The sequence below is a fragment of the Hoplias malabaricus genome, chromosome 10 (assembly GCF_029633855.1).
Source record: "Hoplias malabaricus isolate fHopMal1 chromosome 10, fHopMal1.hap1, whole genome shotgun sequence".
In the NCBI taxonomy this organism is placed as follows: Eukaryota; Metazoa; Chordata; class Actinopteri; order Characiformes; family Erythrinidae; genus Hoplias; species Hoplias malabaricus.
In genome coordinates, this window is record NC_089809.1 from 26,073,084 (window position 1) to 26,086,989 (window position 13,906).

General features: G+C 38.7%; 1 protein-coding gene across 1 annotated transcript in view; it reads left to right on the plus strand.

Moving 5' to 3' along the window:
* pde1ca (phosphodiesterase 1C, calmodulin-dependent a) overlaps positions 1-13,906 on the plus strand; it is a 99,067-nt gene that overhangs the window by 7,493 nt on the left and 77,668 nt on the right. Inside the window, exons 2-3 of the mRNA XM_066682729.1 lie at positions 4,751-4,801; positions 6,391-6,556. Of these exons, the coding sequence (XP_066538826.1) occupies positions 4,751-4,801; positions 6,391-6,556 (217 nt within the window). The remainder of the gene's footprint in view (positions 1-4,750; positions 4,802-6,390; positions 6,557-13,906) is intronic.

A 13,906-nucleotide genomic window follows, 5' to 3' on the forward strand; every position in this document is an offset into this window, starting at 1 on the left:
TAGCAGTCCAAACTGTTGTAAAAATAAGCATAACTCACTCTGCCATTCTAGTGCAGCATGTGGGTAGAGCTGAGAAGGACACCGCTTGAAGTCCTGCAGAGCACATGTGGGCAGGTCATGAGGTATGTAGGCAGGCAGGGAGAAAGGCAGGCCATTCAGTCATTTCTGTTATTCCAACAAATTAAATGATTGAACAATTCTCTTTTTTCAATTGCCAACGATTAGGATTCTTGCCTCTTTATATCATCAGAGCGTTTGATTGATTGTTATCTATAAGTTGTATTTCAAATCTTGTAACAAATTAAAAAAGAAAAAAAATGAATGCAATGTTCAACCTTTATAAATTACCTACAGAAACGTGCCGTATACAATTTTCTGGCATTAGCTGTCACATCAAAGCATTAAAAGATTAGATGGAAACAAATGCTCTATATTAGGCCACTCCTCCCCAATTCCCTGGAGCAGAAAACACAATGAAGATATGACAGTTAAGTGTCATGATGGAAGCCTTCAGCATCTCTTGGGGTACTTTCAGAGATTTTTTATTTTATCCAAACCAAAACAGCAGGTGTTAAAAGTGCCTCCGACTCAGGGAACGTGCCAGCTTTAGTGCATAAAGAGGAAAAAGACATCATCATGTAGCAATTTTGCATATCCAGTGGCCTTGAGGTTTCCATTTATGAAGAATGGCCCCACTTTGTACCCCATATACCACACCATACCATCAATTTTTTTGTTCCAACAGTCTTGGAGGGATGTATCCAATGTGGGTTAGTGTCAGACCAATAGCGGTGGTTTTGTTTGTTAACTTCACCATTTACATAAATGTTTGCCTCATCACAGAAAAAAAGTCTTCTGTGCAAACTGAGGGTCCTGTTCCAATTTTTGTTTTGCCCATTCTGCAAAATCAGTGTGCCGATCTGGGTCATCCTCGTTGAGATGGTGCAGCAGCTGGAGTTTGTATGGGTGCCATTTGTGAGTAGCTAATTTCTGCCAAAGGGATGTTCGACTGATGCTACTCTCTCTGGGTGGTGGTCTAGGATGTCTTGCAATCTGCTGCAATGTCCCGGTTACTGCGTTCACCAGACACACACGCTCCTCACGTGTTAACCTCTGCGACTTGTCAATGGCTGTAAACAAAGAGAAACTTGTAAATAACTCATGAAAGAATAAAATGAGCACACCATTGTTTTTCTTGTGAAATTCCCAATAACTTTGATGTGGCACATGACCCTCTTCCCATTGAAAAAACAAAAGTTGGATCCAAAATAGCCAACTTCAAAATGGCCACCATGGTCACCACCCATCTTGAAAAGTTTTCCCCCTCCCATATACTAATGTGCCACAAACAGGAAATTAATTAAGTGGCTTCCTTAATTCATAAATGGAAGAAGTTTGAAACAACCAGGACCAGGAACTGGCTGCCACACCAGGTGACCAGTCACCAGCAAGGCAGTTAACCAAGAACCCAATTGTCACTCTGGCTGAGCTCCAAAGATCCTGTGTGCATATGGCAGAAACTTCCAGAAGGTCAGCCATCACTACAGCACTCCACAAGTCTGGGCTTAATGGCAGAGTGGCCAGACAGAAATTAAAGCCTGCCTGGAATTTGCAAAAAAGCAACTACAGGATTCACAGACTGGGAGAAAGATGATTCTCTTACATTTTTTGGCCTCAATTCTAATCATTCCTACAGTGAAGCATGGTGGTGGCAGTATCATGCTTTTGGTGTGTATTTCAGTGGCTGGGACAGGGAGACTTCAGGAGTTAAGGGAAACAAATGGATGGAACAAAGTCCAGAGCTATTCTTAATGAAAACCTGATCTAGTGCACTCTGGATGTTACATGGGGCCGAAGCCTTATATTTCAACAAAATAGTGACCCTAAGCACATGGCCAAGACAGCACAGAAGTGGCTTAGGGATCACTCAGTGACAGTCTTCACCTGGCCCAGTCACAGCCCTGACTTGAACCTAATCAAACGTCACTGGAAAGACCTGAAAATAGCTGTCTAGCCATCGCAATTGCAGAGAATACCCAAGTCCTGATGTGCAAACCTTGTGTCATAACCAAGATAACTGGAGGCTATAATTGCTGCTAATGTTGCTTCAACCAAGTCTGAGGGTTGGATTATTACATTATCAGAGCAGTATTTTAGTTTGTCCCCTTTTCAGTAAATGTGTAAAAGTGTATAAAATTATCTTTTGCTTTGTCGTTATGGGGAGTGCAGAAGAATCGCTAAAATGTTTCTTTCTTTAAGCTGCAACATAAAACAAGAATTGGAAAAAAGTGAAACAGTCATTTCCTTACAGAATCTGAGTGTTTTAACTAATTGTAGTTAAAATATAAATACCAATGAGAACTATACACTTATATTTTTCTCTGCTTATGAAGGAGATTGTACAATGTCATATTTAGTAAAGTAAAAGTGACATGCTTTATGGTCATTGTACAACTATGCAAGTTTGAACTCTGCATTTAACATATCCATGGCATTGGACACATTCGCACTAATTAGGGCAGTGAACACAGAACAACAGGCAGATATCCTTGGCGCCCGGGGAGAATTTTTGGGTTGACCGCAAGCAATGTTATTTTTGAACAATATCTTTTTAAATGTTTAGACTCAAATTTTTGATATGCACGGGTTGTTACAAAAATAGTAATAGGACATTTATATGATCCCAGGTCCTGACATTGTATAAGAACCAACATATGTGTGTATGAATGTGTGTTTGTGTGTGCACAGCGAGGAACCCTGCAGAGAGCTCATTAGAGCACCTGTTTGCTAATCAGTTCTTTTCAGTCTTAGGTACAGGACTGGGGAGAGAGAAAAAGAGAGCTAGTGAGAGAGCACTGGGGCTGGAGGTGGCAAAGCAGGAGTGCGCCTGGCCCTCAGTGGGGGGGGACCCTCAGTCGTCACGGAATTACTGGAGTTTTCTTAGTAGCGCAGAGGGAATCATTATCGCTAATGAAGTGTCCTCTTCCTTCTCCTGAGTGCAGACATATTGGACACAGTACAATCCCTACCAACTCACTGGGCTAAAAGGGTCCTTTTTTATCTAAAGCCCTCTGATCCCTCTCATTATCCATCTGTCACAATGGCATGTATGTCTCCACATAACAGTCTGTACCCTCTGCTCCTTGGCTGTGTTTTTCATTTTCATGTGACCCTCTCTGTCATCAATTACCTTTTACCTTCCCTTTGTTGTCTATCTCCTAATAACATGTAGCATTTTTTTCTGACTTTTAGTTAAGTTTGTTCCATTTTGTTGTAGTGACATGAAGCTCATTACAAAATGGCTAAACAACGGCCTAAAAAGTCTTAGTATTTAAAAGTTTTAACAAATACCTTTTAATATACAGCTTTTTCGCCTAAAAGCAGTTCATATGAGGACACAGCCTGTTTATGAAAATTAGAAAATGCTCTGGGAAGTGTTTGACATGACAGCTTTGTTCCAATAATATTCCATTTGTAAGCAAACATTATCAAACACAATTTGATATAAAGAGAAAACTTTACTTGTAGTCTGAAATGGATTTTGGTGTTTTTTTTCAAACGTTTTTTATGATAATATAACGAGCAGCCCCTCTTCATTTATGTAAATATCACTTGAAAAAGTTTTCCCTTTGTCTCATGGATTGGCCCTCTGCGTAGTGTCTGTGCTGATGTTGTTTGACATTTGTCTTTCTCTATACCATAAAGGGAAAATTTTACTTGTAGCATTGGAGCGTTACGGCAGGGAGTTTAGACTAAGATAAACAAGCCAGACTCACTGTCACGTAGGGCACATGTCAACTGAACCACTGACAGCCTGCAGATTTGTGGGCCTTCGAATCAGGGCCACATTGCCACGGTATCTTGGTGTTCTATCTGAGAAACAAGCCAGTGTCTGTGATCTCCCACAGCTCTAAACTCCATTGGGGCCACTTAATGATGTTCTCTACTTTCTGTCATGACACCCACACACACATCCATCCCTAGAGTACGACCCTGTACTTTAGCTGTCTCCACAATCAAACAATGCAAAGCTACAATCTACCTTCTGCTTTTTTCCCTTTGAAAATCCCCAGCTGGCCTCTCAGAAGAACAGAAGAAACTACCTGCACCATAGATTTATTTTGACTACATTTATGGCTTGTTCAATGTATTTTTACAATGTTTTTATTATTATTATTATTTATTCACATTTTGATATGAAAAGTTTATAATTATTCATACACTCTCAGATACATTTTCACTGTGGTGTAGCCCTCAAGGTTACATATTCAGTACCTTTAGTTAGGGAACGTAATTGTAACATATTTAATTGTAACAAATAATATCTCCTTCTGGAGTAAAGAATATAATGTACCTTTAGGGAACAAAACTAGACTTTAAAACTACAGGTGCATTTTCACTGATTGTACCTTTAGTGACCAATAATGTACCTTTACTGTACTTACTCGAAACTCAGTATCATTGTTTTTCCTTCAGTATGGTATGATTTGTGTATATATATCTTTTCACAGATTATATTTTATATGATGAAGTCAATGCCTCTAAAATTTTGTGTGAAAAGAAGCATGAATCCATAATAAAATCATTTATACATTTGATCATTATAATTTCCAGTATATCATAAAATGAGTTCATTTTAAATTACATTTTTAAAATGGACTGGGATGTCTCATCTGCTAAAGGAGCAGATGCAGCCCTCGGGCCATGTTTGTTTATCTCTACATCACACTTTCCTTTTCTCCATTTGCAGTGGCAAATGAAACAGGAGAGAGCCAACCCAGGCCCCTGGCCCGCTTTGCACGTGAGTATTTATCATATATATATATATATATATATATATGCTGCAAAATAACTGATGTGAATTTTATATTTATTCATATATTTATTATTATTATTATTTATTTTATTTTTTTTAACCAAAGTTCATCAAGGCAGGGACTTTGTGAAAACGATGCCTCTTCTTTTACACAGAACATTTCAGGAATCAGGAATGCAGAGATGAATGCATATACATTTGTAAATATACAAATGTATAATTCATTTGTTATTTAAATGCACTTTATACATTTTTTCCTTTAACGTTTAGACATAATCTTTTTTTGTGTATTTGCATCAGAAATCTTTTGGGTTTTGAATTAGAGCCACATTTTTGACAATATATGACAAGACCAAAATGGTACTTAATTCCTGTCGGTTTGTACACTTAAACAAAAGGACAGTGTCTTAAACCAAAAAATGGAGAGAAATGAACTGGTAAAGTAAATAGGAGACATCTCTGTAAAGAATAAAGTGAGAGAAGAAGTCAAGGAATGGGCAACACATAGGAATAATGGCCTCAAAATACACCAGTGTAAATTGTAATTCTACCAATACTCTACACCTTAAATCAGTGTAATGTACAGTTGGGTCACAAGCCATTTTCTTTCCATGATTGTAATTCTAGGTGATTACATTAACTTATAAATTGAAAATTGAGCATTTAACTTCATCTTGAACTATTTTACAGTATTCTGTGTAAGGAGTTTATGTCCTTATATCACCTCTGCTTTCAACCATGTAAAAGTACAGAATGTAGGCTAGATGGCAGCAGATAGCCAGCACACTGGCCTGTGTGGGGACCAGATTGTGGATGTGTTTTGGCTTTAGCAGGTCAGGCAGAATTGCCCATCTTTTATCCTCTTTTCCTTCATATCTGACCTACCTTCAAGTCACCAAACTAATTTCAGTTTATTGGCATGATAAAATGAGCATTAGCTGAGGCATTCTTGTAACCTAGTGGAGCAGGCACTGATTCAACAGCAGATGATTAAAAAACACAACTGTCATTTCAGAGTAGTTTCCACTTGTTGCTTCACTTACAATAATGGTGTCAGAAATGGTTATTTACACAATTCACTAAAGGATCATGTATCATGTTTGGTTCCTAAAGAATCAGTGAAAACTATATTCAAGAGAATATTTTTGCCAAGTGAGAAGTGTTAGCTTGAAGAGTGTCTTTAAATAAATAAATAAATAAAATCCCTCACTGTTCAGGTTTCAGGAAAAAGTCTTAAAAAGCTGAGGAAATTATAATTTCAAAGTTATCTTCACACTTTCAGATTCTGTAAGGAACCAAATGGTTATTAACCATATGGCTCATGGCATCACTGAAATATTTTTCTAATCTTGCTTGAAATTATGTTGCAAAAAAAAAAAAAAAAAAAAAAAATAAACTGTATGCAAAATAAACCACAGCAATGATAATAGTAATGTGTAAAGCCTGTTTTATATCCATTTTATGCTTCTGTAACTCTGTGACAGTCACCTATTCACCAGCTCACCCTGTTGAAAAATATACTTCGTCTTACTGTGTTGTACCCTCTTGAGCCTGTATCTCTCTGCTTGCTGCAGGCTCCAAGTCCCAGAATGCCCTGTGGAATGCTATCACAGCAGGAATCGGGATCAGAGACAAAGACAAAAGAGGGATCTTAATCGATCCACGTAGTCCTGAGGAGATACTTGCAGATGAGCTGCCTGCTGTAGACAGCCCAGATGCCATGGAGAAGACTGCCATCAGGTTTGGTGGATGTTATAGGCCTTTACATTTTCAAGGCTCCTTAATAAGAGGATAAGAAGTCATGAACTGGGATTCATTAAGAAGAGACACTCTCTTTTCATTATTATGACCTAGTTGAGTGATCTGGCATTTTCACAGCACTCTCCTTAAGTCTGTGGGTGTTGCCTCCTTGGATTTGGTCAAACTGCAAAAACAAACAAACCAAATAATGCTCTCCAGTTCCAGATGACAAACAAAGCTGTTGTAGGTCAATGGCCATGCTACAATAGACAAGACAGGATTATGGGAATCGAAGTGGACTCCTTGTGAACTTGCTGCATGTGTGGTTTGTGTGTGTTTCTGTGAGTGTTTGAGCTTAGTAGCACAGCTGGCAGGTGTTGATTGGAGCTTATTGATTGGCTGGATCTATGGGATTTGAAGTCCAGATGAGTATGACCTGTATGTATTTGCATCAGTGAATATATCCCCAGCCTTTCTTTAGAGTAGCTTTTTTCAGGGACCCACATTTTTCAGAGGTGTGATATTAACACAAACAGATGCTACACTGAGACCAGGTCACCCACTAACCTGTCTCAGGAAGGGAAGTCTGGGAATTCATTAGCTAATATATGCTCACAGTGCCTTGAAGCATATACAGTAATATTTCACAATCAAAGCAGAACCATCTACAAAACCAGGATAATGAGAAGAGGGGACTACATTTGTTTTTTTTTTTACCATATTGTAGCTAGACTGATTTCTGAAGACTGCAGCCTTCAGGGCCACCACTCAACTCAATGCTTAGCATCTGCCGGCAGAGGCACACTGTCAATAGAGGTAGCACAGCATTTGCTCAAGCAGAAGAGCAAGAAGCTCAGAAGAGCAGGAGCTGTCATAGTGATGGGTTATATGCCTGTTTTGTGCTATAAAACTCAGTGAGCAGCGTAACTTGTATTTGCTTGAAATTTATGGGAGTGGGTGTATGTATGAGAGGGGAGAGAGAGAGAGATTGATATTTAAATGTTGCCAGGTGGATTGGCACTCAATATTCCTGTGACTGTGGGAAGGACTGAATACTAAATTATTTCTTATGACCTTTTGAGATTTGTGGTGATTAGATAACACTGCTTTGAAAATGCATTCTGACATATTGCTTGTGTGTGTGTGTGTCTGTATGTGTGTACAGTACTTTGCAAAGAGACTAGACTTAATTTAAAAAAATCAGAATATTCATTATGTTGCTAATATTAGGAGATATTTCTGAAGGGAATTACCTTTACAATAAATCCACTTGAAAGGACAAAGTCAAAGGAATATAGAAAAAAAACTATACAAAACCAAATTTAAACAGTGGTCAAAGGAAAATAAGAAAATGGGGCTCATAACAAATGTGCAAAACCTGATAGAACGCCAGTCACTCTCAGACAAACAGATCTTTGACAGAAACAGAGTTATAAGCTCAGCTAAAAAAAATAAATACATCCACAGGTTTTACTTATTTATTATAGGAAATTAAATAAAACTAAGGATTATTTAAAAGTTTTGCACAGTTCTGTATGTTTGAAATATGAAATAAGCATGAATATCAGTTGGAAAATCATAGATCATGCAGTGCAGATTTTCAGTGTTTTAGTTTAAGCCTACATTATCCCTACCCTCCGCTAGGCTGGGATAGAGCGATAAAGAGCCTGAGTGAATAATGGATTGCACTCTGAGTGTGTAATCCTCTCTCTCTTCACTGAGAGAGAGCAAGTCACATCACACCAACAGACATATTATCACACTATCAAACAGCTGGAGAGGTACCCACAAAATCCAGCCACATTTGTTTATCATTATTTTTATTTTTTATTTTTTGCCTTGGCACAGTTTTTCAAAACAATTTTTTATCTTTCTCTAACTGTTGTAGACAATGGCGTTCACTGCTTCACTGAGACTTTATTATTTGCTTGAGATAGAGGTGGCTCGCTTAGGGTTTTATTACTGTGACATAAAGCCCCCCCTTTAATGCACAGCATCTGATGCTGGTCATTTGAACAGTACAATCCATAACACTTCAATGCAGCCAAAATGTTATGTCGATTCCAAATATAAGTGCAGCTCCTGTAATTTCTGTCATTTCAGGTAGATGAAAGAAAATAAGAGACTCTTTTGTGATTAAATATAAAAGGCCCATGAATGGTGTTTAAATTCTCCATCACACGTACAGCAGCTGTGTCTCTCTGGAAGATGCCTGTGATTCTAATGGAGTTAGACAGTTAGAGTCTCCAGCAGACAGTGGTGCATGGTGCAGCGTGTGGCTCGTCATCAATCAGACAAAGTGAGACGGTAAAGGGGGGAACACAGGAGGTGGGTTTTTGCGTGCCTGCAACACATGGCATTACCTCTGACGTCAATGTGCCACTCTGACTGCTATAAATACTCTCCCGTAAACAGCGCTCCAGTGAACTCCCTAATGTTCTATTAGCACTTCATTGTGTGCGTGGAGGCACTTGCGAATGCACACTGGGGAGCGGCTCTGGCTTTCTAGAAAGAGAGATGTGGAAGAAGTGCGAAAGTGAAGGAGAGGGAGACAGAAATATTTTGTAGGTAAGGGGGCTTTCAAGTCATGTGGGCCCTTCGTCATGATCCCAAGCTCTAAGCTCCACAGGCATGTTAAATCACCACTGCATATCTGAGAGGTCATCCTGGAGTAGGGGGGTCTGTTTTCTGTCTTCACTTCAAAAGAGTTGGGTAATGTACACAGATCAGTTATAGCATTAAAATTACCTCTATGTTTCTACATTAATTGTGCATTAATTGATCAGCTATTTTCAATATAGGTCTTCATTCAATATTAGTAGACTTTAAGCCTGTCTATTGCTCTGTATGCTTTGTTAGCCTTGTTTTACTACAGGACCTCCACAGAACAGGAATTATTTGGCTGACAGATGCAGTGACACTGATGTGGTGGTGTGCTAGGGTGTGTTGCGTTGGTATGAGTGGATCACAGTAGTGCTGCTGAAGTTTCTCTGCCCACTCACTGACCACTACATTAGACACACCTACTTTGATGGTTCACCTTATAGTTGCTCAGCTGGTGCTTCACAGTTTGTGAGAGTTATCCTGTAATCCTTCATCAGCGATAGCAGAACACTGTTGGCTTCATGTTTTTTGTTTGTTGGATTATTCTTGGATGACTCTTCAGAAGTGAGACTATAGTGTTTACAAAGTCAAGAAACACTCCTTTGCCTGATCCACTCATACCAGCACAACAGACACTAATGCACCACCACCAAGTCAGTGCCACTGCAGTGCAGGAAATGATCCACCACCCAGTAAATAATTTGCTCTGTGATGGTCTTGCTGGGGGTTGTGAATAAAGTTAAGCCGTATAATGGTAATACCATATACCTAGGTATTTAAAAATGTGGACGGTATCTCAAAATTAAAGGGGACATATTAGGCAAATCTCACGTTTTGCATGTGTTTGTATTTGTAACATCACACTAGGGACATTTGCATAGAACCACCCTGGCATTCCTGAAGGTGTTTGTGCAGGCAGAGCCGGACCGCTCTATACGCTCACAAAGCACGTTTCTTACAGCCCTGCAAATTAACGAAGGCCCCCTCATCTCAAGTTGGGGACACTTTCACAAGTATGAGGTTCATGTAGTCCGACATTGCCCCCCTACTACACCCTAATACCATGTGCTGTGTTAAAATCTTGAGAATGTATGATGGTATGAAAAATATGGATATTGCCCATCCCTAATTGTGACTATTGAAGAACAGGGTAAATGTGGGCACACAAAGCATGCAGAACAACAGAACTACAAAGTGCACCTATATGATCAGTAGGAGTGGGCAAAATATTGTTCACGATAATACCAGTGTTTTTTAATTCGATAAGACTTTTGCCATATTGCGATACTGTGACGTAAGTGCGTGAACGTGACTTCAGCTCAAGCTAAAGCAGGGGGATATATCGATACATTCCATAGTATTTTTTTACACTATTTTCAAAATGACCATGTTTGTTATATCGAGTATGCCAAGGATATGCAGGTTTCCATCTGAGTACATTTAAAACGGCGCACAAATGTCCGATTCAGCTGTTTTTTCTTTCTCTCGCATGCACCCACCTATGCATGCACACACACACACCGCTGTCCTGCCATTGTTTATGTATGCCGCTGGAGCAGTTCTCAGCACATTTATCACACACACTCAGGTCTACCTCTCTGATAACTGTAAGTCAGTCAACAAAGGACCAAAAATGAAACCTGTGGTGAAGCATTAATTCCAAAAAAGGGCACTGTTAAGACCATGACTTGTTTAAGACAAGCTGCTCTCCCTCAGCCGGAGAGAGGGGTGAGATACTCCCAAACAGAGAATGCGCTTCTCATTGGTCGTCACTTTTATTTAACCAATCAGCAGCCAGACTTAGCTGGCCATCATTTATTGTTGCACCCAATGGAGTCACAGTCCCGCCTACAGGGGTTTGTTGGTTTTGTGGCGACGCTGAGAGAAACATGTCAGTGCTTAAAAAATATATAATAATAAATTAAACATCTTATTTTAGCACTGTGTCTCAAAGAAACTATATTTAATTTTTTCCTCAACACATCTGTGATGGCAATAAAACTGATTGACTTTTAGAATCAAAGTAATTCTTTATACATAAAAATCCCATTAGATAATAAGATTAAAAATAATATTAAATTATGTATATGAACTGTTTGTGAAGACACCATTTGTTTACTTTTTTATAAAAAAAAAATTGCAGTAGCTTGGATGCAGGCAGTTTGTTTCTTAATGTGAGTTCACTTGAAGTGTGCATTGTGTAAATTTACTATCTAGAAAAATATAAGTATGAGATCGGGACAGTATCAGGAGATACTCAATATTTAAAGACCAAGGGAAAAACCTTGATTGGGACATCACTATTTCTTAAACATACAGTTTGATAATTACGGTTAGATTATGCAGCATGTCCTTTTGGTGTTAAAAAGTGTTATAAACACTAATACTTTGACATTATATTTTGTTATGGTTTTCATAATACCTTATTGTATATCGCCTTTTTTAGGAATTTCGAGATATGAGTTTTTTGGTCATATCTCCCAGCCCTAATGGCTGCAAAAAATGGACGGTGAGAATGGATCCTTTTACTGTTCTTGCTGATTGTTGTATTGTCAATGATTATACCAGCATTGTTCTGCGGAGCGGATGTCTAAAAATTCTTCAGATACATTCATACCAAAATAAATATTGATAATAATAATGTTTTTCAGCAGGTGTTCATATTTGGAAATATATAAAACTATTCAAATTTTATGTATGCTGCACAGACCAGATGTGGGTTAATGTAAAAAATATATATATTTTTATACATTTTGAAAATATAGTGATGAAATTTTATCAGTACAGCTCAGTACTAATTCTTGTCCTTTCAGTCAATTTGAATAAGCCTATAGTATACAGACACTACGTTGACCAGCTGTATACACAGGGTCTGAGGCTCCAGCCAGCTTTGGTTGAATAAAAGTGTTGACTAACCTCTGTCCCTGACTGATGAAAGACCAGTTTTGCTTTAGCAGACATTATTTACAAGGGAAAAGCATTTCAGGAAGAACATAAACAAATGTCACATCAACAGGGAGAACGACCAACTTGCTTTGTCAATTCACTAGGATGAAAATATGGAAGATGCCATCAGGAAAAAGTGCATATACATGTATGTAGGAGATTAGCGAGAGAGAGAGATGTAGAAAAAAATGGAGATTATCAGGGGATTGAACTCTTGAAGATGGTGTCAGAAAGGCAGTCGACCTTTCTCAGACTGTTGATGTGGGAATGGAAGGTGTGGTAATGTCACACAGGCACTGTGAAATATACACACTCCACCTTGAGTGCCTTTTGAACACGTATCAGTGCAGTAAAACCCTAAATTGCTTTTGCACAACTGAGATATATATTGGAAACTCAGCAAAGGGCTTGAAAAATCTTTAACATGTCTGTTGCTATGTACATTGTGTGGACCAGGAATGTCTTGTTTCATTCATAAAGGTGGCTGTGGCTGCGGGTATATTTTGCAAAAGAGGACATTAAAGGAGTAATGTGAAAAGTGAAAGAACAAATAAATTAAGACTAAAGCTTTCCCAAGATTTTTTCCTTTGGTTTTGATATTACATGTATTAGCAACAGCAGGCAATATTCAGTACAATTCAATGGACATTTGGATTTTTTGTGCCATACCTTGATTACACTACATCAAAAATATTACTGTCTTTCTTTATCTGGTTATTTTGTTAGTTTGGTGTGTAATGCATGTAATGTCCTTCAGCAAGCAGAACAATACAGACCTTCATATATTTTTCCAAGTGCCAGCATATTAGGATTGACAGAGATTACTCTATCGTCATCCGGAAATTCCATGACTAAAGGGTGAGAATGAACCGGCCTGACCTTCACAGATTGGGTTGTCCATCACACGTAATATATTAATTTAGAAAAAGGTGGGTTTTCATAATGCCCTCCGTTCTAAAGACCATCACAGCAGCCAATCATTCCTTCAAACAGTGTAATATTTCACAGAGAGCTTATATACATTAGAATTTTTTTTTCTTACAATATTGTATACTGGACTTTAAAATATTCAAGTATGTATGTTGATGTATCTAGTTACAATGAGTATGTTCTCATACATTGGTAGCTTAAAACTTTCATAAGAAACTATGAAATTGTTTATATGCAGAGCTGGGTGCAAATATTTGCACTTGGGGCTGATAGCACTGTGATCACTGTCATGAGATAGGAGACAGAGCTTTGCATTGGGAATTGGTTGGAATTTGGAGAAAAAAAATAAGTGCATCAAAAAGAAAGGTGGACATTAATTTGTATATGGTGATTCAAAAAGCAGGGTGGTGTCAGAATAGACTCAGAGCAGTCTTTCAATACATTAGGTCTGATAAAGCTTGCAGCTTTAGCCCCTGCTCCCTTATGGATGATTTGACCTTTACATTTTTCCACTCTGTTTGACGGCACCTCAGATCTTCAACAGATCTTGACGAGTGCACACAGGTGGGCGTAGCATTTCCATTTCACCCAAATGGCCTGCCGTTAATGTGCTTTCCCTCTGCAGATTTTCTCTTGATTACTGTCTCTCTGTTTCCGGAACCCTCTGCCAGCTACCTGATAGGACTGTGGCAGGTCGAGCTTATTTTAGTGGAGAAACCGAATTTTCCAGTTGACTGCCACCACCCGGGGGGGAAATGAGCAGAGGAACAGAAGAGGTTTGGATTGAGTGACCGCAGAAAGCCACTGATACGCACAGGGACACAGCTCCCAGCTAAAGCCAGACTGAGCCATTGTGTTGGTCAACCAGTA